Raw genomic sequence first — 13,192 nt, 5'->3', positions numbered from 1 at the left:
TTACAAATGATAAAAAAAAACAAAAAAACAGTTTACAATAACACTGTGAATCTGTACTTATTCTAACGTAGTAGGATTAATTAGGTGAACTGTAGTATCTGTCACGTGGTTAAATTAAGGTTACCAAGACGCTACAGGTGACTCACAGTAGTGATTCACCAGTGTGTTGTCTATCCAAAATGAGGTACAAGTTTCAGACGCGTCTTCCCCCGCGCCTGAAATCCCCATATTATCAGAAATGCAGTGGGGCCCATAACGTAGGCAAATGCTGACACATAGTCTAATTCTGAAACTTGGTTGCGCCACTAAATAAACTGTAGTAAGCCTGTTGCAAAACCCAGATGAAGAAATATCACTGACATTATTACTTTACCAAAACATAATATTAAGTTAATATAATTAGGCTATTAAGGGACGTGAAAACTAGTGCAAAGCCCAAGTCAAATTGGATACATATAGCTCAATATAAATTAACATTTGGTCTACTTTAAAAAAACAATATTTATAAAAAAAAACCCACTATGACCACTGATTCAATTAGTAGATTAGCAGTGGATTAATCCCTGCATTATAAAGAAACCATACAAAGATTTGGAAGTTGTGAGTTTATTGATGTGTACCCCCAACCCCTCCCCCTTGTATTCATAAATTGGTTTCCATTTGTGACAATCAATATTTTAAAATCACTAATATGTATGTTATATTAGTTCTCTTCCCACAATCAAGCAGGCAGTTACAAGATCAAAGCTGTTTGGGTGCATAGTGAGACAGTCACATACAGAGATACTGTCACAGGAAGAGAAACAAATAGAAAACAAGAAAAAAACTTAAAAATATATAGAATTTCATATAAGAACAATGCACATCACAGAAAGTCCTCTGGAAAAGCCATGATTGCAACATCAACTATACAAGCATACAAAGACAATACTAAGAGTTAAAGAGGGTCATGGGTAGACATTATTTGTGTCATTCTCAATCTGTAAAAATACACAAGTTAGCTTTTTATTCAGAAACCAGCTCTTGAAGTCCCACAGGTCTGTGTGTGTCCGTCTGCACAGCCCTTCAGCTCACAATGGTCCAGGGCCAGCCAAAGCCTCCCTTAAGACCCTGTCAAACTTTTTAAGATCTCATCCAAATGTACTAATGGTACCTCAAATTTGACGACACAATCAACTGACCGGGTCTAATTATGCTACAAATGAATATCACAGAGCTTTGGGCTTTAGAACCAGCAAAGCCAACAGTACAGTTTTTAGTATATTAGTCAGACACACTTTTTACAGCAGGACAGGGGACATTTCTTTATACCCTCTCATAGTACATTCTAGGCACATTCTAGTCAATATGCATTACTTCATATGTACTCATTCTCCTGATAAAATGTGTCAAAATATGTAACTGGGCTAGTATAACATTCATTAATTCAGTGTCCCCCATTTTGAGCTAGGAGCCTGTGCACACTTTCTGCACTCAAAAGTGTGCCTGCAATTGTCACTCCAACTATTTAACCAACTCACAACCCTTACCTGGAAAAAGGTGGATTAAAAACATCTATTCTTATATATATTTATACTGTATATTTCTTCTGTCATCATAAACAAACAAAAAATAATGATTTCAATTTTGCTCTTTTGATGTTTTGCTATACAGTAAAGTTGGTACAAAGACCATTCATATACAAGCAGTCTATTGATAGTAAAAATCAAAAAAACATCAAAATCTGTATGATTAACAACTGATGGAGGAGTTGGATTTTGCGGTCAAAACAAGTCATTTTTTTCTTGATTTGCTTGTTAATTTTTGAAGAAAACCTCTGAATAAATGCTTTACATCCTGGTTATTACAGTAAATTCTGCAGAATCACATTTTACTGTTTAAAAATACATGATCAAAACAAGCTCTATAATACAATAGTAGCAGTAGTAGAAGTAGTAGCATTATTTAAGGATTGTTTTGAAACCAAAAAATGGAGTTTGGATATATGCAAACATATTTTAACATTAGCAACATATGGTCTTGGTCAGTAGTACGCATGTGTTCCCCCTCTGATGCAGCACCAGTGCCCCCAGTGGCCTCTGTTAGATCTGCATTTGCTCCAGGTATTTGTACGTGGGGTTTTCATAGCCATGGTTTTGCATCTTGTTGAGGTGGCGCTCCTCTGGCGATAGCATAGGGTCAACCTAAAAAACAAACAAATAATGCAAATGATGACTGACCAAAAGAGCATTTATTTATATATTTATTACAATATTACCATAAATCTGTCAGTTATAATTTAATTTGTGGCAGCAAACTCACCTCTACGATGCCATGGCTGATGGTGCCATATTGCCTCTTCCTCAAAAGCACCAAGCTGATAACAATCACAGTTGCTATAGCCACAGCAATCACTAACAGGCCGATAAGGGCACTGCTCCCAAAGCTGAAGTCTTCTCCCAAGGGCCGGTAGGGCTCCTGACAAGGAGACAGGAGGCCATTTTAGATTATGACTTCATCACAATAATGGATACATCTCACTTAAAAAACAAAAAACAATACACTGTGCTACCAGCCTGCTTCACTTGGCCAGAAAGTACTCAGTTAAGGGTGTGTTCACACTTGGTTTGGACCTAGTCTAGCTTGGGTCTCATCAAGGATAAGTTCTGGGTTTAGTCCCATGTTTTGTCCCAATTTTGATGTGGTGTGGGTGCAAATGTGGACACACCCTTAGACTAGTTTTGACTCTGGTGAAAACATATAGATATATTGCGGTTTAATTTGTTAGATTCATTGTATTTCATAAACTTACTGAAGAGACACGCCTTAACAGAAACATGCAGTAAATGTGTCTTAGTGGAGGCTTGTGTAATACTTAAGGAACTTTTTACACCACAGACACTGCACCCATCTCCACAAAGTAATGTATCCCATATGATTCAATCTGATCATATGAGTATATTCCCACTTGTTTTCACACATAAACTGAGCATGTCAGTTTGTGTGGATTCACACCCAGTTTCATGTTGCATTCAAATACATTCACATTTTACATGCACTCATGCAGAAATAAGCAAAACATACAGAAACCTTTAAAGACAAGAGAAATGATGCTTAACTATTGTTGTTGCAAATTTATAATAATAATTCCCTGCTTCTTATTATTTCTCAATATAGAATAGTACAGTTCTCCAGAGAGGTCAGCAGAGGGCGTCGCTGTACTCACCATCAGCTCGTCACCATGCATAACGCTGACTCTCTCTGCACTGTAAAGCACTTCTTTAACATCCAGAGACTCATCAATCACCTGTCAACACAGACAGGGAGTCCAGGTTACACCCACTGCAATGTGTGTGTGAAACTGAGTGCATCAGATAGGCAAAGAAGTGAGCGGCAGAACAGAGCGATACCAATGTGCAGGAGCTAACTGTCAGTATGACACTACATTTGGAGAGTCTTGTACAATCTGAAAGACGAGAGGGAAGGGATTGCAGGCATCCATAAGCCTTTAGGATGTCTTTTTAATAGACTGAAGCCACTTTAGCCCTAATCTGACTGATGTGAAGCGCTGCAAGTGAAGTGAGAGTGCTCAGAGGCAGAACGAAATCTGCTTTAGAAATGCAGGGAGGTATGTTACTGCTCCTGTGTGCTATAAAGCTATATAAAGCCCCAGACTGGCTCAATCTAAAAACTAAAAAAGCATTTCCAAAATTACAAAGACAAACATGCAATCACACACTTGCAAAGGAACATTTAGTTGAAGTTTGATAAACATGCATAACAAAAACACAGTTTGCAACCTAATGGGGGATTGATTCAGGGAAGGTAAAGCAGCATGCAAGAACAATGCCTAAAGTTGATTTGAATGAGGATTATCTTGCCAAAGAAGGACACGCACTGTAGATAGCTGTAACTATGACAATATAAATTACTTTAAATGTAATAATACATTTTAAAACTTAAGTGTCAGAGTTACAGAGCGTGAACCCTTTCATTTGTCTACACTTTAACCCTTATGCTTCAAAACTTAATTTGTAAGACTATCTCTATTAAAAACAATGATAATGGTAAAAATGTATTCAAATTTAATTACAATTTTACAATAAGACACAAGGGTTAAGTCACGGAAAGTCTGAAATTTTCTATTTTAATTTTAATATTTATATTTTAATTGAATTGAACATCTTCACTCCATTTAACAAAGCTAACATATAAAGCGTGAAAGAAAACAAATGCTTGTACAGCAAACTGACAGCTCGCCGTATGTCTTACCACATTGCTGTTGATTTTGGTCTTGCTGTTGATGATGCTCTCCTCAGCACCAATAAGCCCGTCCAAACCTGCCATCGCTGAGCCTGTAGGAGGTAAGCAACAGTCAATACCAGGATAAGACAAACAACTACAGAACGGGATGGTAGGGGGCAGAGGGGCAGAGGAATACAACTGTCGCCTCATCTCTACTGGGCATTTCTGAAAACAAAGGCCTTTATTTGATACAGCTCACATTGCCAGCTCTGTGTAGCAATCCAAGCCTAGATTTTCCATAAAAAGTGTTAGCTCTAATTTTACCACTATTTATCGTATCTATAAAAAAGAGGGCCACAGTGAAATCAATTTAAGTGATTAACTGAGAGCGAAAATCATTACTTAGTTTGAGGTAAAACTAGGCTACAATGCAAGACTGATGGTACTGAAAAAGGCATAAGATCTATTAATACACAGCCCGCCAGATCTGCCATAAATAAATAACAAGCTGAAGGGAGCGAGTGTGCGGAAGCCACGGACGTCCCCTAAACAATATAGGTTGCTGCTGCTGGAGAGTTATTGCTGTCTGCTGCTGGAGAGTTCAAGAGCTTTGCATTAAATAAAGAACAATGCTGTGTGTTCACAGGCTCAGTGACATCAGTCATGCCTCTGCAGTGTGCATGCAGCAACAACAGTATAGCATTGAGTATGGGAATGAGTAGTGTCAATAGCAGCCACAGCGCTCCTTGTAAATTAAAATAAAAAATTGTATTTATACTTGGGCATTTTACTTCAAAAAGGTCTAAAATTTTCAAGGCAATTAAAGAAAAAATATGATAGTACAGAACACAACATTTAAGCAATACAATGGCTGCATGGATTGAATTAGGACAATAAAAACAGAAAACCATAATAACATTGCACAATAGCACATTATGTTGAATTTTAAAACACAGCTCAACCAGTAAAAGTTGCACACATTAATTAAACATTTGACAGTCAAAGAATTTGGTAAGTTCTAAGGAGATGAGGCAAGATTTCAAACTCTGTCTTTTTACAATAATATACTGAACACATAGGACATTTACTGCAAAGGAGACTATGTATGTGGTTTGAATAAGCTTTTTCAAATTCACTACAGACAACAAATTTCTTGTGCTTAAAGCCAGACACCCTAAAAATTACAACTGAAATCCAACCACACAGCTCATGACAAAATAAATGTGTAAATGGAATCTATTACAATGTAATAGTGAAGTATGTCAAATTGCACCAAAGGTAGGGAGAGACAGGAGAGTAAGTAAACAGGAGATGAAAATGGCATGGGAGCTGAGGAGACAGGAGGAGCTGGGGAAAAACAAGATGCAGCAAAGGCACCAACCTTTCTTGAAGGCACGTGGGGAGTCTGATAGATCTCCTTGGCATTCAAAATGAGCAACAGAAAAAGAGAGGAACAAAAGAGGGTAAGGAGAGAACAGAGAAAACGTAGGTGAGCAGAGAAAGGCAGCATCATCAAGCTGTGTTAATTGATTAGGAAAAGGAGCCCAGCAGGGAGGAGTCTGGAAATTAATTTTACAGATAACTCAAAAAAGGAAGCCATTTCATTTGGGTTAGAAAGTTCTGTTTTGTAGCCTGCAGGGTGCTGATGTGTGCAGGAAATGTTCTCTGTGGATTTATTGTTAGAAGCCCTCTCACACCAAGTACTTTTTCCCAAACTCATTTATCACAGAATAATGATGAAGATGATAACTGCTCATTCTCTCAAAATAATCTAGGATGAACACCCGCACCTGGGGCCTCTCTGTCACACTCTGCCAGGGCCATTGATTACTGCTCACAAACCAATTCAAATGAAGTGTCTAACTGGAATTACATTAGTGTCGTGGACATGTCCCCACAACTCCTCCTTTCCGATTCCAACAAGTCTTAAAATGTTGAAACAAAATCTGGTTTCTACAGGTAAACTTGTACGAAAATATAAGTTCAACAAGCTCACCCTCTGGCTCTGGTCGGGACCCAAGAGAGTTGACCTGAATTGGGCGGTAAGGTTTGATGATCTCAGACACAGGGACCTCCACGCTCTCCTCAGATGATACTGTGATGTCTGGCTGGGACTCTGAGATTGAAGAAAGGAACTGGTCCATGTCTGCTTTCTGCTCCTGTAGTAACTCATCTGCAACACAAAGAAATAGTCACTCCATACTATACATTCAAATCCTAACTATCCAATTGATACGGCCATTAAAAATGCTCACCCAAATACTGATCAATACTAAAATCAGTATTGAAAATATATACTCATTTGAAGTATTGATAATGACAATAAATATATATCTATTGTCTAAAAAAAGTGTGTTTTTAATGCTGTAGTATCAAATTTGGTCAAAATTGAGTTTCAAATCTTAATATTGTGGCAACTCTAGGGTCTATCAATAATTGACTTCAATCAACATAGCACTCATTTAACGCCGGCAACAAAACAGGGCCGACCCCAATCCAGCTAAACATCAATTAGTATTTTCCTGAGAACTTCTTTGTGTGGAAATGTGCAGGTCTCCCAACAGGATGCACTGGGATATGACCCAGTTCTGTCATCACACTTACACATACACATGCACATGCCACACGCACGCACACACACAGACACACTGCACTTTACTCTACGCCACAAGAGTAAGATACGACTCCTTTTTTGAACTAGGGACAAAAATAAGAAAACGTGCTGCATGTGACTGAAATTGAATAAGCTCTGTATTGTTAAGCAAATAATGTCATTGTTATAAAATGTTTGCAAATTAGTCTTTCAGTCAATACCTACATTTGTACACATAACATATTTTTCAATTCTCAAGTAAACAAGGTTACTTTAAACAAGGATATTTTAAACAAGGTTATTTTCAGTGATAACAAATACCATAAATTCCATTTTTCATTACAGGACACTTTTCAAATGTCATTGTAGAGGAGTTAAAAATGTTGTAAGCAAGACTCACCAATTTCATCTTGAATCTCCTCTGCCACATATGGGACCTTGTAGAGCAGAGACAGGCTCTGGTTCATCCTCTCTTCAATCACACGCAAGTGGGTCATCACCTGAAAATAGTGTCATTTGTTAATTTAATTAATTAATTAATTAATTACTAATACTGCTTTTAGGTTAACCATGAATACATTATATATGTATAAAATGATGGGTGAACAAAACAGTGCTACTGACATGTGCAAATAGTAACTACCATCAATATATTTCATTTTGGGTTTTGATTTAACAGGGAAAACTATACACTTTTGGCAGGAAAATTATCCTTTGCAGCATTTGGAAAAGCTGTTAATTATTCACTAAATATAAACTTTGTGCGTATCAGTCCTCAGTCATTCAAGTGCAAAAAGTCAGATTTTCAGAAAAACAAACAAAAAAACAAAAAACAAGCAAGACTTTCTCAAACTTTCCCACCAACATGAACACGGGTGCATGCAGTATTCAAATTACAGTTGACACTTTGAAGAGATTTGGCAGCATCCAGAGACTGCAGTGTCAGAACTGAACACAAATATAACTCTCTCTCAGCACAGACAGAGTTCTATATCCAGCAGAATTACGTTTAGAAAAGGACAATACTGTATTTCCACACTGCTGCTGCCAGAGGGGTTTGGCACAACATAAAGTGCTGCTGTGGACAGACCTGCCCAGCTCCTGGCATGTCCGAGCAGTTTGTGTCCACCATAATGACTGACTGATGGAGGCTACCAATAAAGGCCTGTAGTGCACTAGAGCCAGCAACAGATGGCAACAACACCCCTCTCCCATTAAGCTCATACAGAAAGATCCAAACTGTCTATGTTGACATATAAGCCTCATTATGAACATACAGCAAGCAACACATAAATCATACCTGACAACTAAAATGAAAATCTTTCATTCTGGATATGCTAGAAGAAGAAATGTACTGACTGAATAAAGCCAATCAGTTTTTAATCTCTAGAAATCAAAATTACTGATTAAAATCTGTGTGTGTACTTCAGTCATAGATTATGGTCTTCAGTCATAAATTAAACTCTGTCACAATAATTACGACTTATCTATCAATATACGAAAGCTGGAATATATTTTGGGGCTCAGGGCTCAGTATTTATCATGGGTACGTTTTCCTTGCAATAATGGGGAGATTTTTTTTGTTTTTTTCCATTTTATTTAATAAGGTAAGGTTTAAGTGTAGAGAGTAGAATAAATAAATGCTATGGCTAATTATCGGTTCATTCTGCCATTTATTTAGTGCAGCTCAGGCTTTTTAATGATAATGTTCATTTAAAAATTGGTTTACTGGGATTATCCTGCTTTGTGACAGTGGCAAAAGTTTTCAATATTAGAGTTTATCACAATATTTCTCTGTAGCAATATAAATCTTTGAGAACAGTAAAAACCAAGGCTTGTTTACTCCCTCATTCAGCAGTGTGTATTTTCAAGCCTTTGCTGGCTGGTGAGTACTGTAGAAACTATAAATGGGGTGAAAGAGCAGAAACACAGACTCTAGCACATCTAATAAAACAGCACTTTTTTTTTTACACAAGATGCTAATCTGCAGCTCAGGTTTAGGTGAACAGCCTGGCCTCAAACTCAAAAACAGACACGCTCCCAACTCCTACATCCAAAGAACAGAGACCACAGGGATCATTATATCTCCAACAGGAAGAACTGGAGAGGAGCACAGCAGGAGCTTTCAGATCTATTGAGGTGGATGCAAAACGTTAAAGCTTCAGCCAATTGAATTTATTGATGCGTAGCACTGTACTGGTGAGAGTTTGAACTGGGTGATTGAGATATAAAAAGACCATAAGGGGAATAGAACAAAAAATGTTTATCCTATAAGTTACATTAATACATCTGACATATGACAAATCACTTCAAAAGATGGAATTAGCCAGCAATTATTGTTATTATTATTTTTAGAAGATTATATTATTGATGAAAGTCTGAAACTGTTATTTTCCGACATTTTGATTTAATACTGTATTTATTAATACTATTGATACTGTAAAGAGAGCAAAACATTTCAAGCATTAATTCAATCCATGCTTGTAACTGTAGCAAAACAAAAAACATGAATAAATTATTCATAATAAGGTATTACATTAAAATATTTGTACATTTGAGTAATTTAATATTCAACACTGACCTGTGACTTCATCTGAGCAGCCTTTTCGGGGTCCACAGCCAGGACGTGTTGGTAGTGACGAATGGTATGCTGACGGTCCTTGTTCTCAGCTCTGACATAACGCCTCAGGGCCTGGAGGATGCGATGAGGCTGAAGAAGAAGAAAAATGTTTAACTGTACATAACATGGTTGCTCTCTTTCATTAATTTGTCAAATGCAGTAGAGGTGTCTGAGGGCTATCACAGTTGTCATAATGGGCATGTGACAATTTAAAGGTCCTATATTACACAATGGATCCTTGTGAGCTTTAAGCCATGTTAGAATGTTGTTATTTCATCAAAAACATACCCAAAGTTGTGTTATGTTTCATTCACATATGTTTGAGTAACCCTTTATTATTAGTCTGTCTACATCTCCAAAGCTCAAAATGTTCTGTTCCACCCTGTTATGTCATGTAATGGTCATTTTAAAGTTAACAGCCACCTTTAACCTTTAGGTGGGTAAAGATAGGCAATTCCAAGACTGAAATTATCCAAATGATTCTAGCAAAGTTGTATGAAGTTTAAGAACACAGTGAAGCACTTCCTGTATTACCACATAACATTGCAAGGTGGAATGAGTGTTTTCTGTTTGAATGAAGAATTCAGTCTAAATATGCAAGGTTTGTGTGTTAAACATGTGTGAATGAAACAAAACACAACTCCAGGTCTGTTTTTGATGAGGAAACTACATTATAACATAGGACACAAAATAGGGCGTATATGGGCATTTTAATGAATACCTAAGAAGCATCTTGGTTAATATTTAAATAAAAACATAATACTGAACATTTATATAATGCAACAATATATACATGAACAGGTTTTAATATGCAACCAAGAGTAGATTAAACACATACAATACACAACATAAAGTAATATTGATGTCAAATTATATAGGCCTACAGCAAAACCTCATTTGACTTCTTTGACTATAATAAACTATAATAAAATGGTATATGTGTAAGTGTTTAAATGTAATTGACAATGGCAGTGGTACATGTGTCTTTCCATGAAGAGAAACTTAGCATAGGATCATTTTACAGCAGTTGAGATTAGCCTGAGTTCAATTATGCTACCAGTCAGAAAAGGTCAAGAACAAAAGCACTCCAAAGATTAAGAAGAGATTGAGGGTCAGTTATCCTGAGGGTCAGTGTGTGGCATTTACCCTGGGGGGGGTCAGCTTGCAGTGCGGCCAGGTAGTTCTCTAGAGCCAGACGTCTGCGGTCATTGAGCATGGCCTCCACCCGAGCGAGGTGAGTCTCCACCAGCTGCTGCTTCTCACTGGCGGCCTCCTCCTCCAGAGACTCCACCATGGCCTGGAAATGCTGCACATATCCACAATAAATAATTGCCCAGCGCCAACCAAGCAGCAACCTTTACATTTGTACTGTAATATTCTGGGTCTAATCAATAACATTATGAGCAACAGGGAAAAGGCAATGATTAAAATTCTAACATGCTGCTTGATCAGTATTTTAGAAAAAGACATGCTTAACATGTCTTTCTAAAATAATGATCATAGCGCAGATATATCCATCGAAAATTGCAATTTGGAATATGTTCTGAACTAATTTATTTAATGATTGATTTGTTTATTTCAGTCACAGGTATTTTTTGACATTATTCCAGAACACGTAGGAAGACTTAAAAGTGTAGGCTGAAGTTTAAGCTTTTTAGGTTTACCCTTTATTCCTCTGTTATAGCATCATTCCTATTCATTAAGTCATCACAACTGATCTGTGTCTTACCTGGATCAATGTCTGCCTCTCGGCCTTAGGGAGGTTTTTAGCCTGGCGATCAGCCTCCTCCCACTCCTTTCGGACCTGGTAATGAGTGTAATGAAGAAGGTGAAGAGGTGATTTTAAAAGAGGATGATTAAAAAAAAAAATTGAGTAAAGATTTTTAAGTCTTTCTCGATTGGTATTACTTATTACTATATCCTTAATAAAGAGGCACTATGGAACTTTTATTTAGAAGTGTATGCCACTCACAAGTTTCCATGGATATTGGTATTCCTTTGTCTAGAATCTTCCACAGTATGACTAAAAAGGTATAGTAATAGATCTTAACACAATCCGCACTATCAAGCCATGATACTGGTCAGATTTGTGGAGGCCCTGCTAACAATGTAAATGCATATTTTTCCTATGTATTTTTGGACATTATATACACTTATAATTGTGTAAATGTAATATAGATGATTTTAAGATCATACTGTGGTACAGTATGGTGTTAATGGTAGTTGATGGCTTCACTAATTGAAAATTTTTTAGCTTAGTATTTCGACTTTTTATGTTTTAAAAGAGATGAGATGTAAGCTTGATATATTTTTTTTTTTTGTAGAAATTGTAGTTATTTATAGCGGTGGCTTTATTGATGACTTATCAATTAACTTTACAGTATACTGTATACTGAGTATAAAAATACAACAACAACAAATTCTTGGTTTTGTTCTGTCAGCCTTAGCACAAAGAATGGAACATTTTTAACAACATATGCAGCTATTACTTAATAAGCACCTCCTAAAAATGGATTTGGTTTATTTTTAAAATTCCTACGACATGCTGAAGTCATGTTTATTTTTTGACTCGGGATGATGTGCAGAGTCTACATTACACCTCCAAACATTTGTTTACTTACCCTCTCCATGCGATTGCGGTGCCTGATTTCGAGCTGCTCTTTGGCTTTCTGGAAGCGACTGTGCTCCTTGTCGTCAGCTGGGGTTTCAAAGTAGATGTCCACATCGTCTGTGGGTTGAGGAGTCGGGGGCAGGACTGAAATACAAAAAGACAAACGCAGAGTGAACTGAATGGCAAATGTCACCCAACCAATACAGACAAGTGGGCTGGAGCTGGCAGGGATAAGCAGAGGAGAGAGACATTGCAGACTGTCACAAAACGACTCCTCTCATTGCCATTCTCCTTAAATACTGTGGCATTTACATCAACTTGCCTTTCATGTCTCTTAGGTCTTAGGTTAGGTGCAACCAAAGGACTGCGTGGGTTCACACAGGACTCCCTCTCTCCAAAATGCAGACAATAGCCTCCTTCATATTTAAATATAAAAAGCATTTTAAACTTCAATGTAATATTACAACTCTGTTTGAAACAAAAATGTAGCCAATATTTAGAGCTAGCCTTGTGGCAAATGACAGTAGTTATTTGTGACAGCTTGAAAATAATGACACAGGCACACAACAGGAGAAAAAAACACAAAACAAAGCATGCAGATGGTTACAAAGAATTACGATGTTTAGAGGTTTAGACTTTGCTATGCCATTATAAAAGGAGGTTTTAAAATAGAAATTAATGTGGTGTGTGAAAAGGGCTGATAGCATAGATTGGCAGTCTACCCCAGGGCAGCTGTGGCTATGGTAGTAGCTTACCAACACTAGATGTGGAGTAGGAATGAAGGAATAGTGCAAATGAAAAATAATAAAATAATACATCATAAATATAAATAATAAATAATATAATATGATAAATAATGTATTAATTGACAGATTCAATTCAGCTCAACCCCTTTATAATGCAATTACAATGTATTATTTTTCATTGACCACAAATGTTTTTAAGTAAGCCTTGGATTACATTTGTATCATATCGGTAATATTAAATCCCTCATTGCTCATGATTTTGCAAGACATTAATTCATCAAATACTGTGCGTTTAAATGAATAAATACATATCTGTCCTGTCACAGTCTGAGCAGCTCTTTTATGCAATACCAAATTTTAAGTGACAGTTTAGTCATTCAGAGCTGGGATTTTAAATT

At 36.9% G+C, this 13,192-nt stretch overlaps 1 protein-coding gene across 1 annotated transcript in view; it reads right to left on the bottom strand.

Moving 5' to 3' along the window:
* Nucleotides 1–590: 590 nt before the first annotated feature.
* The window catches only part of aplp2 (amyloid beta (A4) precursor-like protein 2), a 48,189-nt gene continuing 35,587 nt past the window's right edge, over nt 591–13,192 (bottom strand). The window contains exons 8-17 of the mRNA XM_055166939.1: nt 12,059–12,192; nt 11,167–11,241; nt 10,589–10,743; nt 9,399–9,531; nt 7,218–7,317; nt 6,221–6,397; nt 4,252–4,334; nt 3,206–3,286; nt 2,302–2,457; nt 591–2,183 (exon numbers count right to left, since the gene is read on the bottom strand). Of these exons, the coding sequence (XP_055022914.1) occupies nt 2,082–2,183; nt 2,302–2,457; nt 3,206–3,286; nt 4,252–4,334; nt 6,221–6,397; nt 7,218–7,317; nt 9,399–9,531; nt 10,589–10,743; nt 11,167–11,241; nt 12,059–12,192 (1,196 nt within the window). The 3' untranslated portion in view covers nt 591–2,081. The remainder of the gene's footprint in view (nt 2,184–2,301; nt 2,458–3,205; nt 3,287–4,251; nt 4,335–6,220; nt 6,398–7,217; nt 7,318–9,398; nt 9,532–10,588; nt 10,744–11,166; nt 11,242–12,058; nt 12,193–13,192) is intronic.

Source organism: Boleophthalmus pectinirostris, unplaced genomic scaffold (genome assembly GCF_026225935.1).
Source record: "Boleophthalmus pectinirostris isolate CB_2022bp ecotype Guang Dong unplaced genomic scaffold, ASM2622593v1 HiC_scaffold_9, whole genome shotgun sequence".
NCBI lineage: Eukaryota > Metazoa > Chordata > Actinopteri > Gobiiformes > Gobiidae > Boleophthalmus > Boleophthalmus pectinirostris.
This window is presented reverse-complemented; position numbering and strand designations above follow the sequence as displayed.